Genomic DNA, 26,889 nt, shown 5'->3' on the forward strand with positions numbered 1-26,889 from the left:
AAGAATGACTGTTTTGATCACAACAGCTTTTTAAAACAGCAGGTTAATGCCCCATTCCTTTTGCTTGGGGACTGCAGAATGTGAAGCAAGTTTTCTAAGACAGCCACACAGCAGAGATGAGCTCAGAGGAAAGTGATAATTTTGAAAAATGAATAAAGAACAAAAGCAAGAGCCATCACAATATAGTCATTGCCTGGGAGGAAAAGCAGACAGAATAAAGAAAACAGGAGAAACGAAGAGGGCCAGAGCAGACAACCCACAGAGCTTTCAGGTCAATAAAGTTCCGGTTAAGGTGGCACCCTAGAGTGAGTGGCTGGAAGACTGTTCCAGATGCCCCTCAAGGACGAGCCCATGTCAACTGCTTCTGGCCACATCCAAACTGTTATCACTGTTAACGATGGAAAAACAACAAGGCGTGTGTCGGGGGAAAATGGCCTGTTGTCAGAGAACAGAAAGCCTTTTATTGAGAATTTTGATACTCAGGAACAAACACACCACCATAGAAAATCACCCCAAGCCATTCTTTATAAAGCTTGGCATCCACTCAATAATGGCTGAAGAAATCCTAAATTGCTAAGGTCAAACAGATACTCCTCCCAAAGCAGTTAAGAACCAGGGGCCAAATAAGACCTTAAACTCATGTGGTAGAGATTTCTAAAGGCACTGGTGGAAATAACTGACAGACACTTGGACGTGAAAAGCTGAATTCACAGTCCTCTACCTGGAAGCAGCCAGGCTTCCTGCCAAAGGCTGCTCTTAAAGGTTTCTTTCAACATCAGCAAGGACGGGACAACTGGAATTCTGTTCAGATCCCATAGGTAGTAACTGAATTCAACAAACCTTTGTGGAATGCCCACCACTACTCGGCCCATGAGCCAAAAACACTTTCCTACTTTTTTTTCTGTTTTCAAGAAAGTGTTGTGTTCTCAGCTATAATATGGGAGATTTGAACATAATGTTGATGGGAGTCAATACAACCACCAAATTCCAGTTTTCCCAGAACCTCTAGGTATCTTGAGCCTTAAAATTGAACATTCTGCAGCTTTTAAAGATGTTTACCAAAAGTTTGTATTGACATGGGAAAATTTATATAATGCTAAATGGAAAAGATACAAAATTAGTGTGTGAAAAAAATTATGTGTGTGGTATGATCTCACCCAGCTAAAAATATATGGCAAAAGGACTGAAAGCAAATACAAAAAAGTCAACACAGCCCTGGTCGGGTTGCTCAGTTGTTTAAGAGCATCGTCCCAATACGCCAAAGTTATGGGTTTCATCCCCGGTCAGGGCACATATAAGAATCAACCAAGATATGGACACATGTAACACCTTAATCAATAAAAAAAAAAAAAATTGAAAAAAAAAAGAATCAACCAATGAATTCGTAACTAAGTGAAACAACAAATCAATGGTTTCTCTCTTTCTCTCTCTCAAATCAATCAATAAAAAATTTTTAAGTCAACAGTGTTTGCTCCAGGGTGATTAAATTACAGTGCTTTTTACTTTTTTTTATATTTTCCTATTTTCCAGTGTTTCTAGAAACCTTCCATTACTTTTATAATTATAAAAAAATAAAGTTTTAAGAAAATAACATACACTAACATAACTGGAAAGGATGGCCAATCTCTCCACATTACTGATGTCTTTTCATAAGGCTGACTTGATTGGCAACACTTCCTAACTAGAAATCACATGCAGCTCTTTTTTTTTTAAATGAGTTTTTGTTGGATTTATTGGGGTGACATTGGTTAATAAAATTATATAGGTTTCAGGGGTATAGTTTTATAATACATCATCTGTATATAGTATTGTGTGCTCACCACCCCAAGTACATGCAGCTTTCATTACTGTGTCATTACATTTCCTTTCCCAAGTCATTAGCAGGATGCTAAGAACATCGGATGTAAAATGAGTCATGAAAATAACTCACAAGACACCACCCATATAGAGCAATGCCTGCCATTTATCATCACCCTTCATTTATTCATCAGCTCACATCCTCAGTGACTAAGTAGATGATATAAAATCATTTCCAATTAATGTTTTCCCAAATCAAGTATTCAGATATTTTATCAAATGTTTGCTAAGTCAAGAAACATATTTCCTTCTCTTTTAATTCAACCCATGAATTCCTATTCCTATGTGTGAAAGGGACTGAAAAATAGATAAGTTTATTTTGTAACCATTTTTTATATATGATCAAAGACAATACTTATAGAATCCTCCATTTCCTGGTATTGGAAGAAGTATTGGCATAGGATCCACAGCTTAATTGTTCTCAGTTTTCCAGCAGTTCTCCAGTTCCTCACAAGTAAAAACTCATTTTAAACACAAACCCAAGTGATTATTACAGTTTCTCAAATGGATAAAAAAACAAACATGATACAAACCAGGCCCCCCAAATTTTGAGGTTTTCTTTTTCCCCCTGCTCTTGAAACTATGCAAGTATATCATAATCTTAAAATCACACAGACTATCACAGTTATTTTCCTTTCTCAGCTATTTGACAACCGTCTGCACTTAACGTGAACATACTTTGATTTTGCTGCCTTTCAAAAATCAAGCCTGACTTTTTAAAATGGGATTCAAGTTTGGGGTGTGGACGAACTGAATAAATGCACTTTTAAAAGGAATCATTTTATCGAATAATTTTTTGTGCGCTGGGGAAAAGTTCACTTCAATCTGTACTTGGCTGTCATTCATTCATTCATTCATTCATTATAACTTCAGTATGGTAGCAAGTCTCAGGAGGAAAAGGGTTCTCTTAAGGCTGTAAATTCTCTTTAGGATGCCTATGAGCTTTAGGCAAATTAGATCCTTACCATATAACAAATGATAGATATGTCTTTCATTACTCATATTGCGTGCTCTTATTTTCCTGGACTAAAATAATTCCCCATTCTCTTCTCCTTTCTCTGTAACATACACAAAGATACAAAACCACACAAAACAGAAACAAAGAAAACCCTTGTTCAAAAATATAAAAACATGAAATTACCTATTTTAACCATGTGCTTTTATTAAATGACAGTTCTTGTGGTTATGTCATTTTTAAATGGTATATTTTCTTTTTTTTTATGGGGGGAGATAGGCAATGTGCACACTAAAATAGTTGATGCATTTTCTGGTCTTGAGAAATTCCATGTTCTTTTCAATTACAATGGGGAACGTTCATTCCACTTATGAGTTGCAGAGAGCAGCAATTCCTCTTTGTGCCTTCTACAAAGACTCGCTATAGGCTCTGCACAGGGAACAATACAGCTTCATGGAAGATGGTGCCAAAGGAAGACAAAGACCAGAAATGGTACTTCTGGAGTTTATAACCTATTCCCTACTCCCAAGTTATTATACTTAATATATTTCTGACAGATGGGTTTCAGATGGTTATCCATACATTTCTACAGGGACTCCAGTGAAAGATTTCCAAATCCTTCCCACCATAGGACAAGGAAGATTTTATCAGCCCTCAGTATTGGCTACTTCTCTCTTATTCCTAACCTGATCAACATGCCTCAAGTTAAAGGGGGCTTCCCTTTTGTCAGCCATCAGTGGCATCAGAGGACAGTCAACCATCAAACCCCATATAACTCTTCATTTCCTCCTGAATTCTGCTTAGCCTTCTCTCTTTGCCTCAATGACCATCGTTTCTCTGCAGCTCCTAATTTCTAGTTTCTTACCCATCTCCATTCACTGCCTTTTGTCATCACCTGTTAGGATACCCCAGCCTCTTTCTAGGCATTCATTTTCATAAGACAATCAACCTACATTAGAATCTTCATTTCATACAGTTTCTAGACTAAGGTCATGGTTGGGCTACACTCACAAGTACTGCTCTGTGGCCATGTAAAACCATTTTTAGTACTTGGAACCAGTGATTCTTTCCCTGACCTGGTGTATCTTTTTTGGCCTCTCACTAACTTTCTCAAGACCCCTTATTATGTCTTATCTGGACCACTTTTCCCCTCTCCTGTCTAATAACCTATGAGTAAAGGCTCTCAGTGGAAAAACCTGGAGTTGTTTGAACTCTTGGGCAACAAATTTAAAAAATCACACCAAAACGTCAGAGATCCCATAACCTTCAAGTAGAAAGCAGAGAAAACTCACCCATCCATTACATTCTGCTCACTTCTATATTGTAACTAGACAATGTGACATGTACTGCTTAGGCAGATTACTTACATGGTGGGCATACAGTTACCAGATTCTTAATGTTCCAGCCTCTTCAGAATAAAAACAACGAAGACAGTATTTCTATTCCCATCACTTGAAAAAATAGGATTCTAAATTATGAACGAGTCTTACTTTATCTGCTACTAACAAGGCCTGAATGTAGATGGGATCCTGGGGTTTCAAGCAAAATAAACTAAATTTAATATTAGACATATAAGACATAAATGCATCCAGCTCTCCCAATGCAGTATCTAGATAGTACTAAGCACTGCACCAAGAGAACAAATTTTAGTTATTCTAGGATTTAAAATCTTGACACTTTGCATCATTATTGCTCTTACTATCAACTTTATTAACAGCCTAGAAAAGGTACCCAAGACGTTTCAGAAAAGCTGCTTCTAGTAGAGAAAGAAAATGAGAACCCAACTAAGAAGTCAAAATAAAAAGAACAGACTGAACAGATGCTACCAAAACAAATGAAGCAAAGCATATTAAAATCAGTGGTGGGTGAAAATGCTTAGCAAGTTAAAAAAGAAAATGAGGCAGTAAATCCACCTTTACCGCTTCTAACTTCCTCATCTTAAATGAGCAAAACCAGAATACAACTACTAAATGATAGAGACTCCAAATATCTGCCTCCAGTTTTCAAACATTGCCTATTCTATTCCTAATTGTTTAAGGATAAATTTAATTGAGGTGTCGCCCCTGAGTCACAGGCCATCCATGAAATGGTTTAACAATGGCCTTTAAAAAAAAATCCTCACCCAACGATATGTTCAGAGAAGAAGAGAGAAAGTGAGAGAGAGATGGAAAGAGAAACATCAATTGGCTGCCTCCCGTACACACCCTGACTGGGGACTGAACCCGCAACCTTGGTATGTGCCCTGACCAGGAAACAAACCTGCGATATTTGTGTGTGTGTTTGTGTGTGTGTGTGTGTGTGTGTGTGTATGCGACAATGCTCCAACCAACTAAACCACCTGGCCAGGGATACAATGGCCTTCTGATAAAGAAGTGGCTTTCAAGGTAATTCCAGAATACTTCTAAATGTGTGAATTGTTCATTTTATAGCCCACGTTTAGAGAGAGAAATCTCTACTAGAAATATAAGTTGGGGTTATTGCACTTATGCTTTCATTTGTTTCTAGAGCACTATGGGTATACATTTATTTGGGATCTGACCTCCAACATTAAGGCCTGACTTGAGAGTAAGGCTGTCCTTTAGTACCTTTGAAATGGCCTCCATTGCCACACAAAAGTACATTAACAGGTTGCCGATTGACTGAATGATCTCTGTGATCTACATTCTTTAAATGTAAGCAAAGACACCCCACCATGCAAAGTAAGCTGGATAACTAGTTTTAAATTAGCTGGGTTTTGTAGAGCATTAAACTTAATCCATCCCACGGAAACTCAGTTGTCTAGAATACCATTTTATAATCAGTGAGAATATCAGCGAGAAAAAAGCAAGCTAGGTTCATAGGCATCATCATATTAATGGCCACACAGAAAATTTAAAACCTTGAAATTCAGGAACTAAACTTTAGGATTGTAAATATTAGGAATTACCAATATGAGAACAAAGGAGAGCCACTATGAAATACTTATAAATACTTCAGTCCACCACAGTGAAGAATATCAATTCAATCAATTGATTCAGCAAATAATGTGCAAAATGAACGACTTTTATTTCCTGCCCCTAAGAAATTCTAGAGCAGAAGGTGAGGAGAAAAAATCAATCATAAAACTGACTTTGCTCACTATGTAAAATGAACCAAGAACTATCCCTTAGAACTAACAATAGCGCAAAAGTGAAAATAATCTTTTCTCAAAAGAGTTGTTTTGAATCTACTCTCCACAAAACTTTTGGTAGGGCAATGTGAGAAGCAGCAGTCCTGGTCACCATTAAACCTTTTGAAAAAGTGAGACCTTGGCTCTCCACTCATCTTCTCTTTAGGGGCTGGGGGAACAGGGTAACATAGACCTTCCTTTATGCAATTTGCAAGCTGGTGGGATTGTATAGTTGGTCTGCTAGCTAATGAGTATCCCAAATACCTTGTCCTCAACTCATCATTCAAAGATGGCGAAAAATAATATCCTTTTCTCTTAGTGATAGGCAACATGAACACACATTAACACCAATTTGAACTGCAATGAGATACCACTTAACACCCATTAAGATGGCTATTATTAAAAAAAAAAAAAAAGCAACACCGAAAATGACAAGTGTTGCCAAGGATGTGGATAAACTGGAACCTTTATGCAGTGCTGATGGGTTGTAAAATGGTGGCAGCCACTGTGGAAAATAGTATGGTTGTTCCTCAAAAAATTAAAAATAGAATTACCATGTTATCCAGCAATCCTACTTCTGGGGATATACCCCCAAAAATTAAAAGCTGAACTCAAACAGGTATCAGCATGTTGATGTTCATTGTAGCATTATTCATAGCCCCAAAAAAGTAGAAATAACCTAAATGTCTATCAATAGAGGAATGGATAAACAAATTCTGATATATATATAATGGATATTATTCAGCTTTAAATAGCGAGGAAATTGTGACACATGCTACAACATGGATGAACCTTGAAGGCATTATGCTAAGTGAAATAAGCCAGATACAAAGAAAAAATATTTTATGACTACTTACATTAGATATCTAGAGTAATAGAATTCATAGAGGCAGAAAGTAGAATGGTGGTTGTGAGGGGCATGGAGAGTTCATGTTTAATGAATAAAAGTTTCAGTTTGGGAAGATGAAAAAGTTCTGGAGTTGTATGGTGATATGGTTATACAACAATGTGGATATATTTAATACCAATGAATCATGCACTTAAATTGGATAAAATAGTATTATATTATGTATATTTTATCATATTAAAAATATTCTACATTTCTAGAAGAGTATATAGAAAGCTTTTATGGGGATTTCCACTGGGAAGTAAAGCTAAATGTAGGATTGAGAAATTTTTACTTTTGTTATGTTGGAATTTTTTTTTTTTACCATATACTTGGGTTATTTTCATTAAAAACAAAACAACCAGAATTAAGTCAACCTTTAACCTGGAAATTCCCCTCTTAAAAATTCAGCCTAAGGAAACAATCAGGGAAGGTACCATGATGCATATATAAGAATGTTTTTAATATTAAAAATGTGAAAGCAACCTAAATGGTTGTCAGATGGGAATTAGTTAAATAAATGGTGATTTATCTCTACAATGGAAGACCATGCAGCTATCTGACAGAAAGGGGATCCATAATATGTTAAGTTTTAAAAACTGGTCAGTTAATATGACCTCATTATTGTATAAGGAGGGACATGTGTGCCCTGGCCAGTATGCTCAGTGGATAGAGTGCCGGCCTGTGCCACTGAAGGGTTGAAGATTCAATCACCGTCAAGGGCATGTATGTGAGTTGCAGGTTTGTTCCCGGCCCCAGTTGGGGCACATGTGGGAGGCAACCAATTGATATGTCTTTCTCACATCGATGTTCTTTCTTTCTCTCTCTCTCTGTCTCTCTCTCACCTCCCTTCCACTCGCTCAAAAAATCACGGAAAAAATATCCTTGGGTGAGGAATAACAACACCAAAATAAAAAAGAGAGAGAGAGACGTGTGCTACATGCACCTTCTTGCTCAGATAAACGTCTGGAGGAATATATGTAAAATGTTAATTATGGTTATTCCTAGATAACAGGATTAAGATAAATTTCTATTTACTTACTCATATACTTTTTTTTAAAATATATTTTATTGATTTTTTACAGAGAGGAAGGAAGAGGGATAGATAGTCAGAAACATCGATCAGCTGCCTCTTGCACACCTCCCACTGGGGATGTGCCCCAACCAAGTTACATGCCCTTGACCGGAATCGAACCTGGGACCTTTCAGTCCGCAGGCTGACGCTCTATCCACTGAGCCAAACCGGTTTTGGCTACTTACTCATATACTTTAACTTTGAGTTTTTAATATTATAATAATGATTGCAAAGAGCTATAATCAGAGAAGATAGCTATTTCCATTTTGAGAAACAAATAAGCAAAGGGTTCAGGGATCACTCAATGGTACAATGAGTAGTTTACAGGTCAAAAAACCTTTAAGGGTCCCAGGGGCTACCTTTCCTGTCCCATCTCCAGGCCTCAGCCTAAGAGAGCTACAGAGGCTCCTAAGAGAGAGTCCAATGCTATCATTGAGACTTTTCCATAGTTCACATCTTACAATCAATCAGGCTTTCACTCATTTCCCAGAGTCACCGTCTGAATTTGGAATATACCAGTAAATATCTAATTCTGATTTCTACTTTTCAAGTCAGGGCTGGGTACCTCAGTTGGTTAGAGCACCGCTCCAATACACCAAGGTTGTGGGTGCGATCTCCAGTCAGGGCACATACAAGAAGCAACCCATGAATGCATAACTAAGTGAACAACAAATCTCTCTCTCCCTTCCTCGCTCTCTAAAACAATCAATAGGAAAGAAGTTTGCTGGTTTGTACTTTTCAGAACTCAGAATGATGACATCCAGCAATAGTAATAAATAATAATAGCAAACTGAAGCTACCTCTCAATAGGAAAATTCTCTCTGGCCTGCAGATGAATATATATTTTTTATTTTAGCCAACTGCTCCATGTACTCACATCTTTCTAGGCAAGCAACAGATACCACTAAAAAAGCTTTTCAAGAAGTTCTCCTACTCTTAATGTGTTAAAATAATGTGTTTCCTTTTTTCATGCAATTTTCCTTTTTTTAACTTTAAATAAGTTAAAGCCAATGGGAAAAGACATATATCTCATCAACTCCTTTAAATTTTTTTTCAACAAGGGACAGGAATATGGAAGACATATGACGCACTGTAAGCCTCACTTATCCTGTGGTTTATTTAGGGAATTTTATTTTGTGTTTGGAAAATGACAGACTTCTGCTTTTAGGAAGACAAATATAAGCAACTCACAGGGAGAAAAGACCACCTATTTATTACTAGCAAACTTTTAGAAAATAAAATAATTTAGTGTCTTCACTCTGTATATGAGCAAAGGAATATAAATGCTCAGTACTACAAAATTAGCCAAATATTTTTATCTCTATGAACAACAGTTCAACAGCATCCAGATGTCACTACACACAACTTCTCCATTCACAAGGAAAACTCTAATTGTCCATGCCCCCCAAAACTGAAATGTCCGATAACTGGCTTGCTCTGTGTGGAACCTGAAGAGCAAGCTGGATTTGTTTACTTGCACTAACATCTGTAATTGCTAAACATTTCAGTGACATGGTGTAACAGTTACTGCTTGTACAAACTGCCCATCTAAATTACTCTCGGCAGTGTGAGCACATGAAAACCCACAACACTGAGAAATTGGAAACATCTGTAAAAATTAATGGCCGAATTGAATAAAGGGGGGGGGAGGATTAAAACAGCTAAATAGTTCCAGTGCAACATTTGACTTTAGAAAATAATCTTCCACATTTAGGTTACTTCCCCCTCTGTGAGGAATCCTAGCTGGTATACACTTCATTTTAACCCACCAATGCAAACCCATTACAAGTCTTATTACAAAATAGTATAGGTAAGATACAAGGTTAAGGGGATTTACTACATCTCTAAAAGCAGAAAAAGAAATACCTCTTCTCCCATCATGCAGTCAGCCTCCTCTCTTCAGTTTGAAAAGGTCCCAGAACTACACTGGAACCTCCCACTTCCTTCCAACAGCCAAAGGCACGGAGTCTGAAGGACCCAGCCTAACCCTGAGTCATACTTGGGACCAAATGAGCAATGGGAAGAACAAAGCTCACATTTGTTTATGGTTCAGGAAGCCAGGGCCGATTCATGGCTTGGGTGGCTTCGAGAGAAGTCCTCCTCCCTCGCCTGCGTTACTGCAGGAATCTAGGCTGCCTCCTGGGACCCACAGGTGTGACCATTTGGACAAGGAACTCACTGAAGGAGTATTTATTTGGCAGGACCTAGCAACCACTTCTGTTTGAAAATGTCAGAGAGAAAATAAAAAGCCCACTATATTTCAAAAGATAATATGATCGGGGAGTGAGAGGTATCTAGAATATGGTTTGCATATATGTCCATTCTGAAAATGCCTGTATTTTAAAGAAATAAAAGTAGCTGTACTACACAAAAATTATTCATTCAAAAAAGAAAAGAAGAAGAAGAAGAAGAAACAGTCATGGCTTTATAGAAACACTTCCCCTAGGAAAAATACAGAAACATTGTTGCCAGCCATGCCATCAGTAGTATCCTAACAGATTGCAATGAAATGTTTAAATAGCAATATTGTTTTTTCTCCAATTGAGATACCATTTTAAGCACCACTTCAATGAGTTGAAGCCAGTGGTTAAGACAGCAAATTCTAGAGCCAGAGAGTCTGAGATCAAAATTCCAGCTGGGCCACTTCCTAGTTGTGTGATACTGGACAATTTATTTAACCTCTGCACCTCTGTTTCCTTATCTATAATATGGAGATAACAGCACCAGCGTATAGGGTTGTCTGGAAGCTTAAATATGTAATATAAGTAAAGTGTTTATAAAAGTGCCAGGCACACAATAAGCACCCTGTTAGCCACTAGTACAAATTCAGAATGGCTCACAAATCAAGATATTATATCAATAGAAGCCTTACCACGTTTCTTATATACTTTGACTCTAATGATCTGTTTCAGTTATTAATTGTGGTTAATTTTTACATTTTTAAATTAAACTCACTTAAAAATAATTTATTCCTTCTTTATTAACTGCTTGCACTGTGTCCAATTCTGTAGGGGGCTTTGAATAAGATGCTGTCCCAGTCCTCAAGAAAATTTGCAATCTGCTTGGGTAACTAAGACATTGATCTGTTTATACAACACACAAGAAAACAAATGTGGGAGAAGTCACCAGGCAGTAATGGCAAGTGTGATACAAGTGCTACAGAATTAGCATTTGGAATTTAGAGGACAGATAAGAAATCATCCTATCAAAATCTAATTAGAATGAGAGAGAACAGACAAATTGCCTGTGAAGAAATCCAAATAATCTATGTAGATACTCTCCCTAAAGGAGGTGAGCATAACTCCCTACTCCTTAAATATGAGATACACACAGTAATTTCTTTTTAAAGAGTCAAATATAGTCAGAAAGGATTTATGCACCCCTGTGTTCATAGCAGCACAATTTACAATAACTACGATCTGGAAACAGCCCAAGTGTCCATCAGCAGATGAGTAGATTAAAAAGGTGTGGTACATTTATACCATGGAATACTATGCAGCAATAAAAAAAAAAGATCTCTTATCATTTGGGAGAGTATGGAGGGACCTATAGAGTATTATGCTAAGTGAAATAAGCCGGTCAGAGAAACACAAGTATCACATGATCTCACTCATATGTGGAATCTAATGAACAAAATAAACTGATGAAGAAAATAGATCCAGAGATATAGAAGCATGGAACAGACTGTTGAATCTCAGCGGGAAGGCAGGGGTGAGTGGGTGGGTGGGAGGGAGGGAAGAGATCAACTTGTATGCATATATACATAACCCATGGACATAGACAATAGGGTGGTGAAGGCCTGGGGTGGGAGCGGGGGTAGGCTAGAAGGGGTCAATGGGGAAAAAAAGGGGACATATGTAATACTTTCAACAATAAAAATTTTTTAAAGAGTTGGATGTAGAAGAGGGGTAAAAACAGAACAACTTTACAGTGGAGAAACCTGACAGACACTACCTCAACCAGGTGACCAAGGTCAACATCAACAGTGAGAAGTCATGCTGATACCAGGGTCCCTTGATATGACATGATGAGAATGGCACTTCACCTCTGTAGTCTTTTTCCTCAAAACGCATCACTTCAGTCTACTGGTAATCATGAGAAAAACATCAGACAAATGCTAATTTAAGGACATTCTGCAAAACTCCTCAAAATTGCCAAGGTTACCAAGAATATGGCAAGTCTGAGAAACTGTCACAGCCAAGAGGAGCCTAAGGCGACAGGGTGACATGTTATCCTGGATGGGATCTTGAAACACGAAAAGGAAATTAGGTAAAAACTAAGGAAATCTGAATAAAGATGGACTTCAGTTGATAATCATGCATTAATACTGACTGGTTCATTAGTTGTGACAAATGTACCATATTAATGTGAGATGTTAACAATAGAGGAAACTGAGTGTGTGGTATGTGGAAACTCTGCAGTGCCTTCACAACTTTTCTATAAATCTAAAACTATTAGAAAATTAAAAAGTTTATTTAAAGCTAATTATGAAGACAAGCTTGCTGAATATATATATAGAGAGAGACATATATGATTATGTTCATGAGTATATGTATGTAAATGTATTTAGCAATGCTTTCCCAACTAAATTTCTTTTTATTATCTCTATATCCTTAGCCTATCTATTAACAAGAGTTGAATGCTGACTCCTAGTGTTTTGCTTTCCATAATACACAAAGGAGTTTTCTTTGAAAGGAAACTTGGCTTGTCTGTCAGTTCTGCTGCCAAACCGGGCTAGGGCAGCCCAACTCAAAGACTGAGCATGAGGTGGGTCCATCTGCCCCTTTCCAAGAGCTACTAGAAGTTCCTGGTGCCTGGCCAATTAGTCATCAACCACAAAGCCTCATGGCTGGCAACTCTCCCAGCTACTTCCTCTCTGATCTCCACTCCACAACGCCCGGCACCTCCCCAGTTATCTCTCCAAAGTGCCAATCTGATCAAGCCACTGCCCTACAGAACTCCTCCACCAACTCACCAGCCCACCCAGAAGAAGTAAAGCTTGTGAATGAGCTGGCAGAGCCTAGGGAAAGAGTGTCCACCTCCCCTCCAACTCCCTACCTCCACCACCATCACGTCCCCTACACTCTAGCCAAACCCAACCCTTCTCCATAGCCATGCTCTCTCTTTGTCTATGCACTCACTGCAAGTACCATGAATTCCCATTTATCTCTTAACATGTTGCTCAAATACTACTTTCCTTGAAAAGATCTCTCTGATACACCATCCTTTCCTTCTAGACCTCCAAGAAAGTTAGTAGATCCCTTTTCTCTATCCTCTGATATTTTGGACATACTAGTATATCCGCTAGCCCATTCCCCTGCATCATAATGACTTTTATACATACACACTTCTCTCCCATGTAGTGCCAACCCAAAGCACTAAATGGGAGACCTGTATATAACAGCTGATCCAATGTGTGATGTGGAGGAGGTGTTAACTCCATTCCAATTAACTAATCCAGACCCACCCCTCCCCCAAATAAATAACCTGCCAGGTAAAAAATATGCATGTATTATGCTAATATTACAGCATCCAGACATGCCACCGAACCGGTCCCTTTAAAAATGGATTGCCACTCCTTAGCTCATTTATCTAGAAGTTCTAGAGCTGCCACTGCTGATCCATAAAAGGCATTCAATAAAGCTTCAGTAAATGAATAAATGATCCAATTAATGACAAATGGAAGAGTGAATCTATAGCCAGACCACAAGCACACCCCAAACAGAATGAGTCTTCCTTTATAATTTTGATTGGATTGGGACAAAACGTTATATTCATGTATCCAGTCCACAAATATTTACTGAGGGCCAACTATAATTTAACGATGATTTTCAAGAAATTATAAATACAATAGTGATTAACACAGACAAGGTCCAATATCATAGCACTTACTTTCTAATGGCTGATATTTAAGACTTGGTGATGTCAAACAAACCTCTATCACAGTTATAGCAAAATTCAATCCTACTTCTCTGAGTTTGAAATTTTTCATAATAAAAAATTAAAAAATATCCTAGAAACTATGGTGCTGTTTATAGGTACTCCTTCTGTTCTAATAATCAGAAGGGCAACAGTAATAACTGAATGTTATTCAAGTGTGTTATTCAAGTGATTATTACATGCCAGGTACTTTTCTGCCCATTTTACATGTTACTTAATCCACATAACAACAATATGGGATAGGTCTTCTTGGTATTCTAATTTTACAGATGAGGAATCTAAAGCACAGAGTACTTAAGTAATTTGTCTCAGGAAGAGTCAGAGTTGAAACCTGAACCCAGGCAGTCTGGCCTACATGCTTAATAACTACTATACTCCTAAAACCACAGTTTGAAGGCCTTCTGAAAATATGATGCTTGGTGATGAACTGGCTGTAATGAAACATTTCTTAGAAAATATTCTATGCTGAGTGCTTTAGAAAGTATATGTTGGCATATATAAAACAGTAAATAGCACCTAACATGTCAAAGAATAACCCTGTAATTCTGTTTCCGGTTCCCCTTCCATACAAACGCCCCTCTCCTTACTTTTCCTACATAAGGAAAGGTAACAGAGGCACTCTGGGGAAAGATAACACATAAACCTAAGTCTGAAAATCTCAGACAGTTCATTCAGCCCCGACAACCAGTGGTGATTATCTCAATACCTGTGCACATTAAAATCCATGGATTTTCCAACTGCTCAAGAGATGTCACATAGTCTTTTTTTTAAACATTTAATCACCTTTATTATTTTTTTCTTTGTTTGTTTTTGATAATATTCACCCAAGGATATTTTTCCATTGATTTTTTTAGAGAGAATGGAAGAGAGAGGGAAAGACAGAAACATCGATGTGAAACATATCGATTGGTTGTCTCCTGCAGGAGCCCTGACCAGGGACTGTCCGGGCCAGGGAGGAGCCTGCAACCAAGGTACATGCCCTTGACCAGAATTGAACCCGGGACCCTTTGGTCCGCAGGCTGATGCTCTATTCACTGAGCCAAACTGGCTAGGGCGATGTCACATAGTCTTATCTTTCAAGCAAAATAAGGGACATCCAATACTATAGGTCTCAGATAATCACAAGTTTTTGACCCAGTTGTGTTTCATTAGTCAAAGAATATATAGTTAGCTCCTGGAGACTCCCCAGATTTATTTCTAGTCTTCAAAGGATTAGACACATACTAGTAAATCTCTCATTTTTAAGGAACTAAAATCATCACTTTTAATGTTTAAATGTTTTAATTTAACTTAACTATACAACTTGATGAATTTTTTACTAAAATGAATAAAAAGACTGCCTGAGATATATGTGAAAATATTAAAATTTATCTTACTGTAATTTGGCTGATTAAAAAATGATTAGCAGCTCATTTATATACGATTTTAATTCTAATTCCGTTACAAGTAAAAGCTACAATGTTGATATTATAAAGGCATTAATTTGTATGACTGTGATTCTATAAATGAGATTCAAGATGATTAGAGTTGAAAAAGAGACTGTCACAAACATAGTGTTTGGTTGTGGAATATAATAGAAAATGTAGAAAGAAACCAGAATGATTTCAAGAGAGATATCAGAAGTCATTAATGGAAATCAGCTATGACAGGAAGACCATGAGAAAGGAGCTTATCAAAAGGAATCCAATACAGTAAACAACCAACCTGGGAAAATATATTTTCCAATCCGGCTACTTGAAGAGCCCCAGCCCAAAAGACTGTTTTTCCCAATAACTAAGGAGGCCAATGCTAGCTATGCCTACAGAGCCTTGGCATTGAATGAGCTGGCACTGGAAAGCCAGGATTATTCTATATAAAGACATGTCAGATAAGGTCCTGGGGCTCACCTGAGTACCTGTAATTTACCCACCCATATGTAACACCTGACACTCCTTTCCCTAAGTGTTTGGCCAGGAGTGTCATCTGAGTCACTAGTACAAAGGAAGGAGTTTAGAAAAAATAGTGGGGCAGCCTGGAATAACAGGGAAGCATCCTGATAACTAAACTCCCTCTTAGGTCCACAGGTGGGAGACAGAAAGAATCAGGCATATTCATGACGATAATGTCCTGTCTGTGTTGCCTTCTTCCAGACTGATGACTCCCAAACCTACATCTATAGTTCCTTCCTGATCACCAGACTTATTTATCCAACTGCCTGCTGGATGCCTTCACTTGATAGTCTCACAAGTACCTCAAAATCCAGATAGTCTAAGACTAAATCTGTTAAACTTATAGTCTAAGCTATAAGTTTCTGTTAAATAAATTATGACTTTCCTCCCAAAGTCTTTGTCCTCCACTCTTCTCTAATAAGGGAATGATACTACCATCCATCCAGCTGGTTAAGCCAGTTGCCCAAGGTATCATTTCAAGTCCTTACTCTCCTTATCCCCCTCCACATAACAAACTTCTTGATTCTACCTTCAAAATATTCCCCCAAACTACCGAGGACAACAGTTTAAAGTGGTTAAGAGAGAAAATGTCCTTCTCTTATCTTGACATTTCCTGCCAGTAAGTGGGAGTCCAAACGGACATTCTCTGGACACTTTTGGCATTTGGACACAATTGGACACTACTAGAACTGTTTGCCCCCTTATTCACTCTCTCCTGGGCGAGTGAAATGACTTCTCTAAAAGGTGAATTTGTAAAAAATAAACTGGGCGTGCTCAGCTCAGATCAGCTCTTCTCTTTCCTCCTCTTGGAAGTTGGCCTTGTCTGCTCTTCCCCAAGGGGCAGGTCCTTCTATGTCACATGGGTCTGACCTAGGAGACTGGGTGGGTGAGTCTGTTTAATTCTAGGGATCAGCTGGCAGGCCCATTTGGCTCTCACACTAATCTACTGTATATCATCCAACTTTACCTTCAACAATAACAAACATCTATAATAATAAAAGCATAATATGCTAATTAGACCGGACATCCTTCAGGACGAAGCCGGGGCTGTGAGGGAAGCCTGAGTCCCTGGTGCCTGCCTGTGGCTGGAGGGAAACCCGGGTGCCAGGTGCCAGAGGGAAGCTGGTGCCGGCAGCCAGGGGAAGGAAGGCCTACTCTTGCACAAATTTTGTGCATCAGGCCTCTAGTTGCAATATAAAATAGGTAGAGAAGGATACACAAATCATAAGTGTACAGCTTGAGGAATTTAAACAAAGTGAAACAAGACCTACATAAATAGAGAAATATACCATGTCCATTCTCCCCCAAAGTATCTACAGAGTCAATGCAAACCCAATAAAATCCCAGGGTTTTGTTTTTGTTTTTTTGGCTTGTTTTTTTTTTTTTTTTTTTTTTTTTTTTCGGGGGGAGCACGGGATTGACAAGCTGATTATAAAATTTGTATGAAAATACAAGGAGCCAAGAATAGCCAGGGAAAAATTGAAGAGGAACAAAGATTGAGGACTTACACTGCCAGATATCAAGACTGACTATAAAGCTACAGTAATTAAGGTAGTATAGAATGGGCACAAGGACAAACAGACCAACAGAACAGAGTCCAGAAATGGACCCACACATACACAGCCACTTGAATTATGACAACGGTGCAGCACAGAAAGGAAAATATTTTCGATAAACAGTGCTGAGTCAACTGGATAGCCATACTGAAAAGATGAGCGCAAATAATATTTTGATTTTCCATCCACTGATTCATCTTATTCATTAACTGGTTTAGAACCTAGATTGGGGGCATTTATTGGGAGAGCCACTATAAGTTTCTGTTAACCTCTCTCCTGAATTTTAGTTACCCTGTCTTCTGTAATCCACTCCTCCCACTGTAGCTTGGAATACTTTCTCTAAACCACCTATCAGATCATGTCACTCTTATGCTGAAAATAGTTCCCCATTGATAGCTCCCTATTTTCTTCAGATCGAGTCTAAATTCCACATGTCTTACCAGGCCCTTCCTAATCTGGACCCTGCTTCTTTCTCCATTTCCCCACTTCCTGTTGGAACCTTGACACATGCTCTGTGCCATTTCTTTTTCCCTTCCAAGCATTTATACACGTTACTCTTCTCACCTCGATAATTCTAAGCTCCTTCTTTGATGAATGTCTACTGGACCCATGGGTCTCAGCCTAAACGTCACTTCCTGTAGGCCTGAAAAACATTACTTACTATGGCTCTAAACATAACTTCCTGGAGGAAGTGGATACCCACCCACATGAACATATACTCTCCAGCCTCCCTAACAAGTCACCACTTCCTGCCACGTCTGAGGGCTCCTACAGAACAGCACTGTGTTCTCAGCCTGGTCACAGAATTCCCCACACTGTGCTATTGTTTACTTTTCTGCAGCTCTCTGAGGGATGGCAATCAGGTCTTGTTCACCACTGTGTACACAGTACCAAGCATATAGTGAGCACTTAGAAAATACTAGTTGAAATGAATTACCTTTATAATTTCAAAGTATTTTTAGCTATATAACTTTTTAAAAAGTCCTATGAGTTAGGATAGGTATAAAGAGTATTCCCATTTTACAGATGGCTCTATTGAGGCTAAGTGACTTTGTCAGGGGCAACCAGCTAGGACAATGGTGCCATGTCTTTCTAATCTTATGATATTTAACTGGTTCATCCATAGTTACATTGTATTTTCCATTATTTGGATATAATACATCCTTACCTTTGGGCTTAGTTTAAATGGCACATTTGCCTAGTTTCTTTTTTTTTTTTCTTTAACCCTTTATCAAGGGAATTTTCTAACATATACAAAAATATAGTGTAATAAAGCCCCATGTAGCACCGCTGAGTTTCAATAATTATCAACTCATAACCAATCTTGTTTACTCTGTGCCCCACCCTCCCATCTTCCATCTATGGGAAGAAAAATCCCATACATTAAATAATTTAATGTGTAAATATTTCAGTTAAATGGTGCAGTAAACAAATCATTCATAGGTATATCTAATTGGTAGTGTTAAAAAGACTCATAAATGGGGTTCTTCCTTATAGCTCAATAGGAGAAGCAAGAATACTCATTATTTCTTTATTGTTGGGGGTGGGAAGTGTTATGAAGTCTCTCTTCTGGGTGTAGAATCATCAGCATTCAACAGCTCTGGTGAGGGATGTGAATTAAAGCATAGATAAGATCAGCACAAAATTAACTCCGAAAAATGGATCTCAAAACTTGGCCAACTTGAATGAAAAGTATAATATGATGCTTGCAGCTGGTAGCAATTATCTGATTCCTTTTTTCCTTCATCCAAGTTATCACACCAGCCATGTCAGAAGGCCAACTACCCCAGCCTGCGTGAAAGACCTGCTTGGGCCTCACCTAGCAAATGCTGCCACATGACATTCAATTTGTCCCTCTATAAAATCAACAGTGAGCTCAATTTTCAAAGGAAATTTCCTTCCTTAAACATGAATGTTGGACACGAAACCATCTCAAATGCAATGGGAACCAGGTTGTGCGCTAGTAAAATATGATCACACTCATCAGCTCTTATGCCAAGTTGTGCAATAACATAATGGGTCCATAAATCTATGCAACTATCCATGGCGCCAACAATGGGGGGTGGACAGAGTTTTGAATCCTCTTAGAAGCTGTAAAAATTGTCCACAGCCAGTAAAGCAGGCTGGGAAGTTTATGTTTTCCCCAGAGTCTTCACCATAAGAAGCAGGTTAAGGTTGCTGCCAGCACATGGTTTCATTCTGCAAACAAATCATGAATCAAGATACACACACGAGCATATATATATATTACTCTGATGAAGTTAACATCGTATGTTTCCAAGACCAAAGCAATAAATCTATCTGTTCCACAAAGATGCAGTGAACCATATAGCTGCTATGTTTTCTACTACATAACCGTTATATTATTTCACCCAGCCCCCTCATTTTATAGATGTCTGTAATCTCTAAAGTGCCATGTTAATACAGTTTTAATATTAGTCAACTAATATTTACTGAGCACCCACTATGTGCCACACACTGTTGTAAATGCATAGCATACATCAGTGAACAAACAAATAATAAGCATAATAAACATTATTATTTTAGAAGGGGGGGGCATATGCTTTGGAAAACAAAATAAAACACAGTGCAAGTAATCAGGATGGGCTAAAGGGGCAGGTTTCAGAATGAGTAGGCCAGGGCAGGCCTCGTTGAAAAGGTGAGGTCTGAGCCAAATTCCCTGGAAAGAGAGGCAGGGCACTGGATGGGCAGGTGGAAGTAGAGTGTCCAGGAACTCCGTGGCAAAGGTTCTCTAGTGGGAGTGTGTGTGGCATGTTTAAGAAAGAGAAAAGGGGCTGGGATAGATTAAGTGAGGGAAGGGCATTGAGTCAATGGTCAGGGTCATTTCAATTACTAGAAGGACATGAAGAAAAACCGCATACATCATTCCTTCCCAAGATGGGGACTTGCTCTTTTGTAAATATTTACAGGAATCTCAAAGTGACCATGTGAAATTGAAATGAGCTCAACAAGCTGGGATACTACGAACTTGATTACTTAAAGAAATAATACTGGCTTAGAGAAGTTCAACAAAAGAAGAGTTTAAATGAAAGTCTTTAATTTCTAAACATCTGCCCTTTCCACCTTCATCATAGGGTATTAAGTGAATATCTACTGATGGTATTAAGTGTCCAAAAGTTTCCTTTTCATATTCTGTTTCTAATGCATGACACCAGGCATGGTTGCTGGGAAGTAGTGGAGAGGGAGGTGGATGAAAGTTCTACAGCTACAGAAAATGATGCAGCTTTAAAAATTTCATCTCATCGAAAAATGAACAATATTTAAAACCTACCAATAAACCTGCATTAGAAATCTTTCCAATGCCCTATCCCCCAAGCCTGCCAGCACAAACATCAAAGCAAACATTTCAGCACTAAATCGAATTAACAAACATTCTTCAAGCACAGCACAAGTGTAGCTTATTACAATCTGGAAAATTCCATAGTATTTATCAAATCCCAAGCAAGGCTATGGTGCTTAGAAGTGTACCACAGTAGACGTCATTAACAGCCACAAGTATGATGGTTCTGGGTGTGTTGCTGTGGCAACCGCGTACTCAGCAGCAACACACTGTCTGCTTCTCGCCAACCCAGAACCAGAGGCAGAAGGAGAAAGCCAACTTCCTGATGGTAACAACCCAGGGAGTCACAGCATGGGCCATGTCCATCGTTCACACACGCAGGAGACTTCCTTTAGGCAGTCCGAAATCATTCCCACCTAACTCTTAAAGAAAAAATGCACAACCCCTTTTCTCTACTGCAGAACCAGGCAACACCCCCAAGCACAAAGTATCAGAGAAATGTATAAGGAGAGGAGAGAGATTGGGGGGTGCTTGAAAAATATCAAGGCCATCTGTTTAGCTGGGTCCAGGCATGAGGGTCTTTTCTGGGGAGAAAAATGGAGAAGTGCTGGTCCATTTGAAAAGTCAAACTGGGAAACATTCTAGAGCTAGGAGATCAGTAAGAATAGCAGCAGCAAGTGGAATAAGTCATTCAGAGAAAGACAAATTCCATATGATTTCACTTATACGTAAAACTAAAAGAACAAAGTAAATGAACAAACAAAATAGAAACAGACTCATAGACACAAAGAACAGACTGATGGTTGCCAGAGGGAAGAGGGGATGGGGGACTGGATGAAAAAGGTGAAGGGACTGAGAAGTAGATTGGTAGTTACAGAATAGTCACTAAGATGTCAAGTACAGCATAGGGAATATCCTATATAATAAAAGCCTAATATGCTAAGTGTCCGGTAGTCCAGTCAACCAATGAAAGCATAATATGCTAATGTTATGCTAAGGCAGCTCAACCACTCGCTATGACATGCACTGACCACCAGGGGGCAGACTCTCTGACTGGTAGGTTAGCTTGCTGCTGGGGTCCGGCCAATCAGGACTGAGCGAGATGGGCCGGACATGCCCTGGAGCCCTCCCAAGGTCCCTCCCCAGCTGGTCAACCTCCCACGTCCCTCCCTGGCCCTGATTGTGCACTGGTGGGGTCCCTCAGCCTGGTCTGTGCCCTCTTGCAATCTGGGCTGAGGGACCACCCCCCCTACCCCGAGTGCATAAATTTCATGCACCGGGTTTCTAGTAGTCAATAATATTCTAATAACTCTGAATGGTGCCAGGTGGATACTGGAAATATCAGGGGGAACACTTTGTAAAGTATATGCTTGTCTAACCACTATGCTGTACACCTGAAAATAATACAAAATAAAATGAATGTCAACTGTAATTGAAAAATAAAATTTAAATTAATAAAAAGAAAAGCAGAAAATTCGAGCATGAGTCTTTGGAGGAAAGCTATTTCCACACAGAGGGATTATGTGTAAAGGGGAGTGGGCCAACAGCTAGTATCTGAGGACTAGCTGGACGTCTCAGAGACCACACCCTACAAAGTACTTTTGGATACTCCACATTATGTTGAAATGAAAGAGAAACTGTTGAACGTACCTTTTCCACCGGCAGAAAGTCATTTTCTACTTCAATCGACCTTGGTCTTAGCTTTATTGGCTTGTCTTTGAAAATATCTCCAAAACCCACTCCCTTAACTTTCTTCGGCTGGATTGCTGCAGTTGCAACTGTCCCATTGGCACCTTCCGATTTGGTACTGCTCGAGTCACCCCCATCACTCTCAGAGCCTGTGGTTTCCCTTAAACCTGTGAAGAGGAGGGGGGAGCAGGAGAGAAATGGCTCAGAAAAGCAGTCATAGCCACGAAACTCCTCACAGCCAGCCAGGAACCACCTTTAAAAGTGTTACTGGGTACAGGATAATTTGCACTAGGGTTTTTCATTTAGTGTTGAATATGTTGAGTTTGGGTAGCTCTGTTTTGTTTGATCTCTCTGCCTCACCCTTTAATCTTACAAAGTGAATCAACACTTTGCAGAAAATCTCATTTCAAAGATGATCTCTTTGTAAATGTGACATTTACCTCTGCTCAGCCAGAGCCTGGTTCTTATTCAAATGTATTTTGCTACAGTTGATGCAATAGCAACCTTTTCCGCCCCTCCTCACCTCCCTGGCCAGTCAGTACCACATACTGTACCTCCAATCTCTATGACTCATGTCAATTAGCAATTAGCAATTAGCAATGAAAGTAACATTTCCTAAAGGGAAACTGTAAAGCTAAAGCTATTTAAACAAATTAGCAATTAAAGAAATCACACAAAATTATGACTGCCAAAGAATTAAATCTCTTTGGATGGCTTCACAAGGAATAAATGTACACAGACATGTTTCTCTAGGAAAGCATTAAACCAAAGTTGACATTGAGACTGACAAGATGATTGTGTTTGTTAAAAAGAGAACAGAAGCTGCCCTCCCGAAGGCCAAAATCCCTCAAGCTCATCTTCCCTCTAACACCATCACTTCTCCAATGCTGAACTCCTTTCCAAAGAAGAACACTGGGGATATGACACCCTTCCTTTGACCTCTTGGGGCATTTGTTGGAAATAGTTACCAGCAAGACAACATGGGCACTTACCTCCCCAGATTCTTTTTCCCCCAGGCTCTGCCCACAATCATGTTCCTAAAAGGAAGAGCCTATTTGTTTCTAGTTAATTTCTGGGTGTATATTCTTACTTTGATGATAGGTACATCAGCGATGCTATCAAAGGGCAAGATTCAAAGGATAGTTTATGGAATACTAAAGTATGCCATTAAACCTGTCTCTAAAATCCTCTAGATGAGTAGGACAGCTCCTGAACATTTACTATATATCTCCTGATGACAACCATACCCTTGGGACGAAAGTACACCATCAAATTTTGCTCTCTATTAGCCAATCGTGCATTATCTTCTGATAGGTAAGGTGGTCTCCTAGTATAAAAGAATGATACACCAAATAATTGCTCACATAAAATGTCATAAAATGCTGAAGTCATTCAAATAAAGAAGTCTCAGTGCAGGAAGAAACTGTTAAATGAAAACAGACAAAATATAGAAAGGTCATTATAAATTGCGAACAAGTTTCAAAATCAAATCCTTAAAGCAATGGCTGTGCATATTGGCACTGTTTTCAATGGGATTTATAAGCCAAAAAAAGGAGGGGGGGGGAAGATCCATGATGTCCATTTTAATTAATTAAAGAATAGCATTTATGAAGAACAGAGGGCAGAACAATGAGAATAGCCCACAACAAGGGGTCGGGTGCAAGTTACAGGGTTGGATTTGAGTGTGCAAACATGGACATCCCCTGGATTAGCTATTCATTTGTTCATTGTTTTTAGAAATATCCCTGCTGGAGATATAATTTTTGAGTCTAAATATAGTGTCATTTCCCCTGTAACATGTTCTCATTTTGCTGTATGGATTCTTCCTGTGTGATAAATGGCTTATATATTCTTTTCTGGTTTTGAAAGAACCATTTGAGGGTAGAATAAAGAAATTGTTAGTGAAATGAAACCATTACCACCACCTTCCCGACCACGACCACCCCCCCACACACCCACACCCACACCACCAGAAAGCAGCTAGGCAAATGGATTAGGGAAAGGCTGTTTTAGTTCTTCAAAAAGAAAAATTTGAAGGACTCTTCTATAATTTCTCATTAGCTAGAAACATAATATTTTCAATCACTGCCATCTTGATTTCACAGAGCTTCTGGTTTCAGGGATTTGCTGCCTTCCAGACTCATCTTAATAACTTTCTATTAACCACTGTGAGAAATACTCTTTATATTACACAGGGAGAGATTGCATAGTCATTCAACCACACAAGCATGAACTGGGAAGGAAACACACGGCAGATTTTTCTTCCAGAAATTCTGGCAGCCTGCTTCTATCAATCTTAAGTATGTATATTAAATATCTGAATACCTAGGTTGGTGAAATCTAGTTCCTTCTGGTTGGAAGGGGAAAAAGGTGACTTTTTATTTTCTTTTTTTTAAATATATTTTATTGATTTTTACAGAGAGGAAGGGAGAGGGATAGAGAATTAGAAACATCGATGAGAGAGAAACATCCATCAGCTGCCTCCTGCATTCCCCCTACTGGGGATGTGCCCACAACCAAGGTACATGCCCTTGACGGGAATCAAACCTGGGACCCTTCAGTCCACAGGCCAACGCTCTATCCACTGAGCCAAACCGGTTAGGGCTGACTTTTCATTTTCATGTCTGTTTGGTACAGCATCTTTTAGCTACTGGGTCCCATTACATACACTATCCTATAAAATGTTCCTGTGTAACACTCAGAACTCCAGGTGACACTCTCAGGCAATACAACCCAGTGTCATCTGCATATTGGGGCCAGTTTGTGAAAGGCTCATTACTGGTACACAGTGAGCTAGGTGCAGAAAGGTGGGAAACACTTATAGCAGTATGCACTGGTTTGATTTCCAGATGTGGGCAGTGGACTCATGTAGGTGAACAGGGCATAGATCCATCTCAGTCCATCAAATGCCTGCGGTGAGACCCAGGTGGAGCAGTGCGGGCACAGTAAAGTCATGCACAGCAGAACCAGGTGTCTGTTCACCTGGGAACAGAAATAAAAATACGCTTTACCACAGACAGTCTGAGAAGGACAGCTTTGGTGTTCTCACCTGAGCCTTCTCTTTCAATTTCTGTAGATGTATGTATATATGCAAATGTGTACATGCACATTAAGGTGGGTGTCTCTCCTTCAAGGTGAAAAAGAACAAAGTCTCCTCAAATTTGCTTTGGCCAGTCACATACTGTCCACGTTTGTGTAATTTACCTTAATATTCCAGCATTGATCAATTCAGACCCATGGGCTATTTTGATTTATTTTTAATTCACAGGTATAGTGCTTACTATGTGGCAGGAGCTGTCCTAAGGGCTTCACAAGAGTCATCCATTAATCACATTCATTTGCTTCCTCTCAACTTTCGGCAGCTTTATTTCACAACACAAAAGGCTACACATTGGTTCGGCCAAAGAAGTCTGCCGTGTGGTGATTGGCTGAATGAGCGAAGCGAAATAATCATTTCTGGCATGGACTTTCATGCCAAATTTTTATTTCTTTGAACCACACAATGGAGAAATGGTTTATTAGTTTCCAATGACCATACGTGGTTGACATCTCCACAGGAAGCCATCTTACACCACCCCAAGGCCCAGAGATACTGGTACAAATACATATGCATGACAAATGCTACCGATTGCTTCTCTGCACGCATGGTTCATGCACCCGTGTCACACACATGATAGAGGCACAAAGCAAACAAGAAAGCACCAGGGGCTGGTGGTGGGAAAGCTCTTGTAGCATACACCAAGGTGATGGCACTTATCTTAGACAAATAAGTCCATGTCCTTGGACCAGAAATTCACAGACACTTAGCAGAAGCATGAGCAGTTCGGGAAAGTGCAGCTGCATCAAAAACACAAGTACCCAGATCTTATCTTTACAATTGCCTCCTGCTGTTAAGGTCACTCACTGTAATAACGTCTGTGGCCCTCCGTCTTTCCCGGTGCAGCTCGGTACAGAATTGTCCCTTCAAAGGTAGTCTTTCCTGACAGTGAATGAGAGAACAGAAGGGGAGAGAAAAACAAGAGAAGGGGGAAAGGGGAGCAAATGATGGCAAAGGAAGGAAGAGGAAGAATCTTTAACTGAACTTGCCTTCAATGAATTCACTGCAAGAGCTTCATCCGCAAACTTAATTAGAGACCATTAGGCAAAATTTCAGAATGTTACAGAATGAGCCCAAAGTCCCCATGCAACCACAATACACAATCATGAGGCCCCAGAACTAGGGTTTGCCTCTGCACATGACTGGCATGTAGATTATGCTCTATTTAAACCTGGAAGCCATTTCAACATTATAATTCAAGAATAGGCAAACCTCAATTAACCAGAATGAATCCAATTAATTGGAGTCCTTAATTAACTCAATTGTACACACTATCTTCTCTTTGGATAATATGACCCAAGCATAATATAGATTCAGGCCCACCAACTTTTATCTTCTAACCCTAGGTCCCTGCATGATACAAACTGATATTCATGACTGCAAGATTCTAAACAAGGCATAACATTCTCTTTAAAATATATATTTATCACCCTCAGTACCTTTAAGCAAGAAAATGT

At 39.1% G+C, this 26,889-nt stretch overlaps 1 protein-coding gene across 15 annotated transcripts in view; it reads right to left on the bottom strand.

Moving 5' to 3' along the window:
* Window positions 1–26,889, bottom strand: part of SH3KBP1 (SH3 domain containing kinase binding protein 1) — a gene marked incomplete at both ends in the record, with an annotated part of 338,781 nt that overhangs the window by 121,020 nt on the left and 190,872 nt on the right. For 8 of the 15 annotated variants that reach the window (XM_080652039.1, XM_080652033.1, XM_080652035.1 and 5 more), the window contains 2 exons: window positions 22,297–22,502; window positions 26,240–26,314. In XM_080652039.1, coding sequence (XP_080508165.1) covers window positions 22,297–22,502; window positions 26,240–26,314 — 281 coding nt within the window. Of the gene's footprint in view, window positions 1–9,787; window positions 9,862–22,296; window positions 22,503–26,239; window positions 26,315–26,889 lie in introns of those variants that run through there. The other 7 variants (XM_080652040.1, XM_080652036.1, XM_080652030.1 and 4 more) reach the window with 2 other exon arrangements.

The sequence above is a fragment of the Plecotus auritus genome (assembly GCF_963455305.1).
Source record: "Plecotus auritus genome assembly, chromosome: X".
Lineage (NCBI taxonomy): Eukaryota > Metazoa > Chordata > Mammalia > Chiroptera > Vespertilionidae > Plecotus > Plecotus auritus.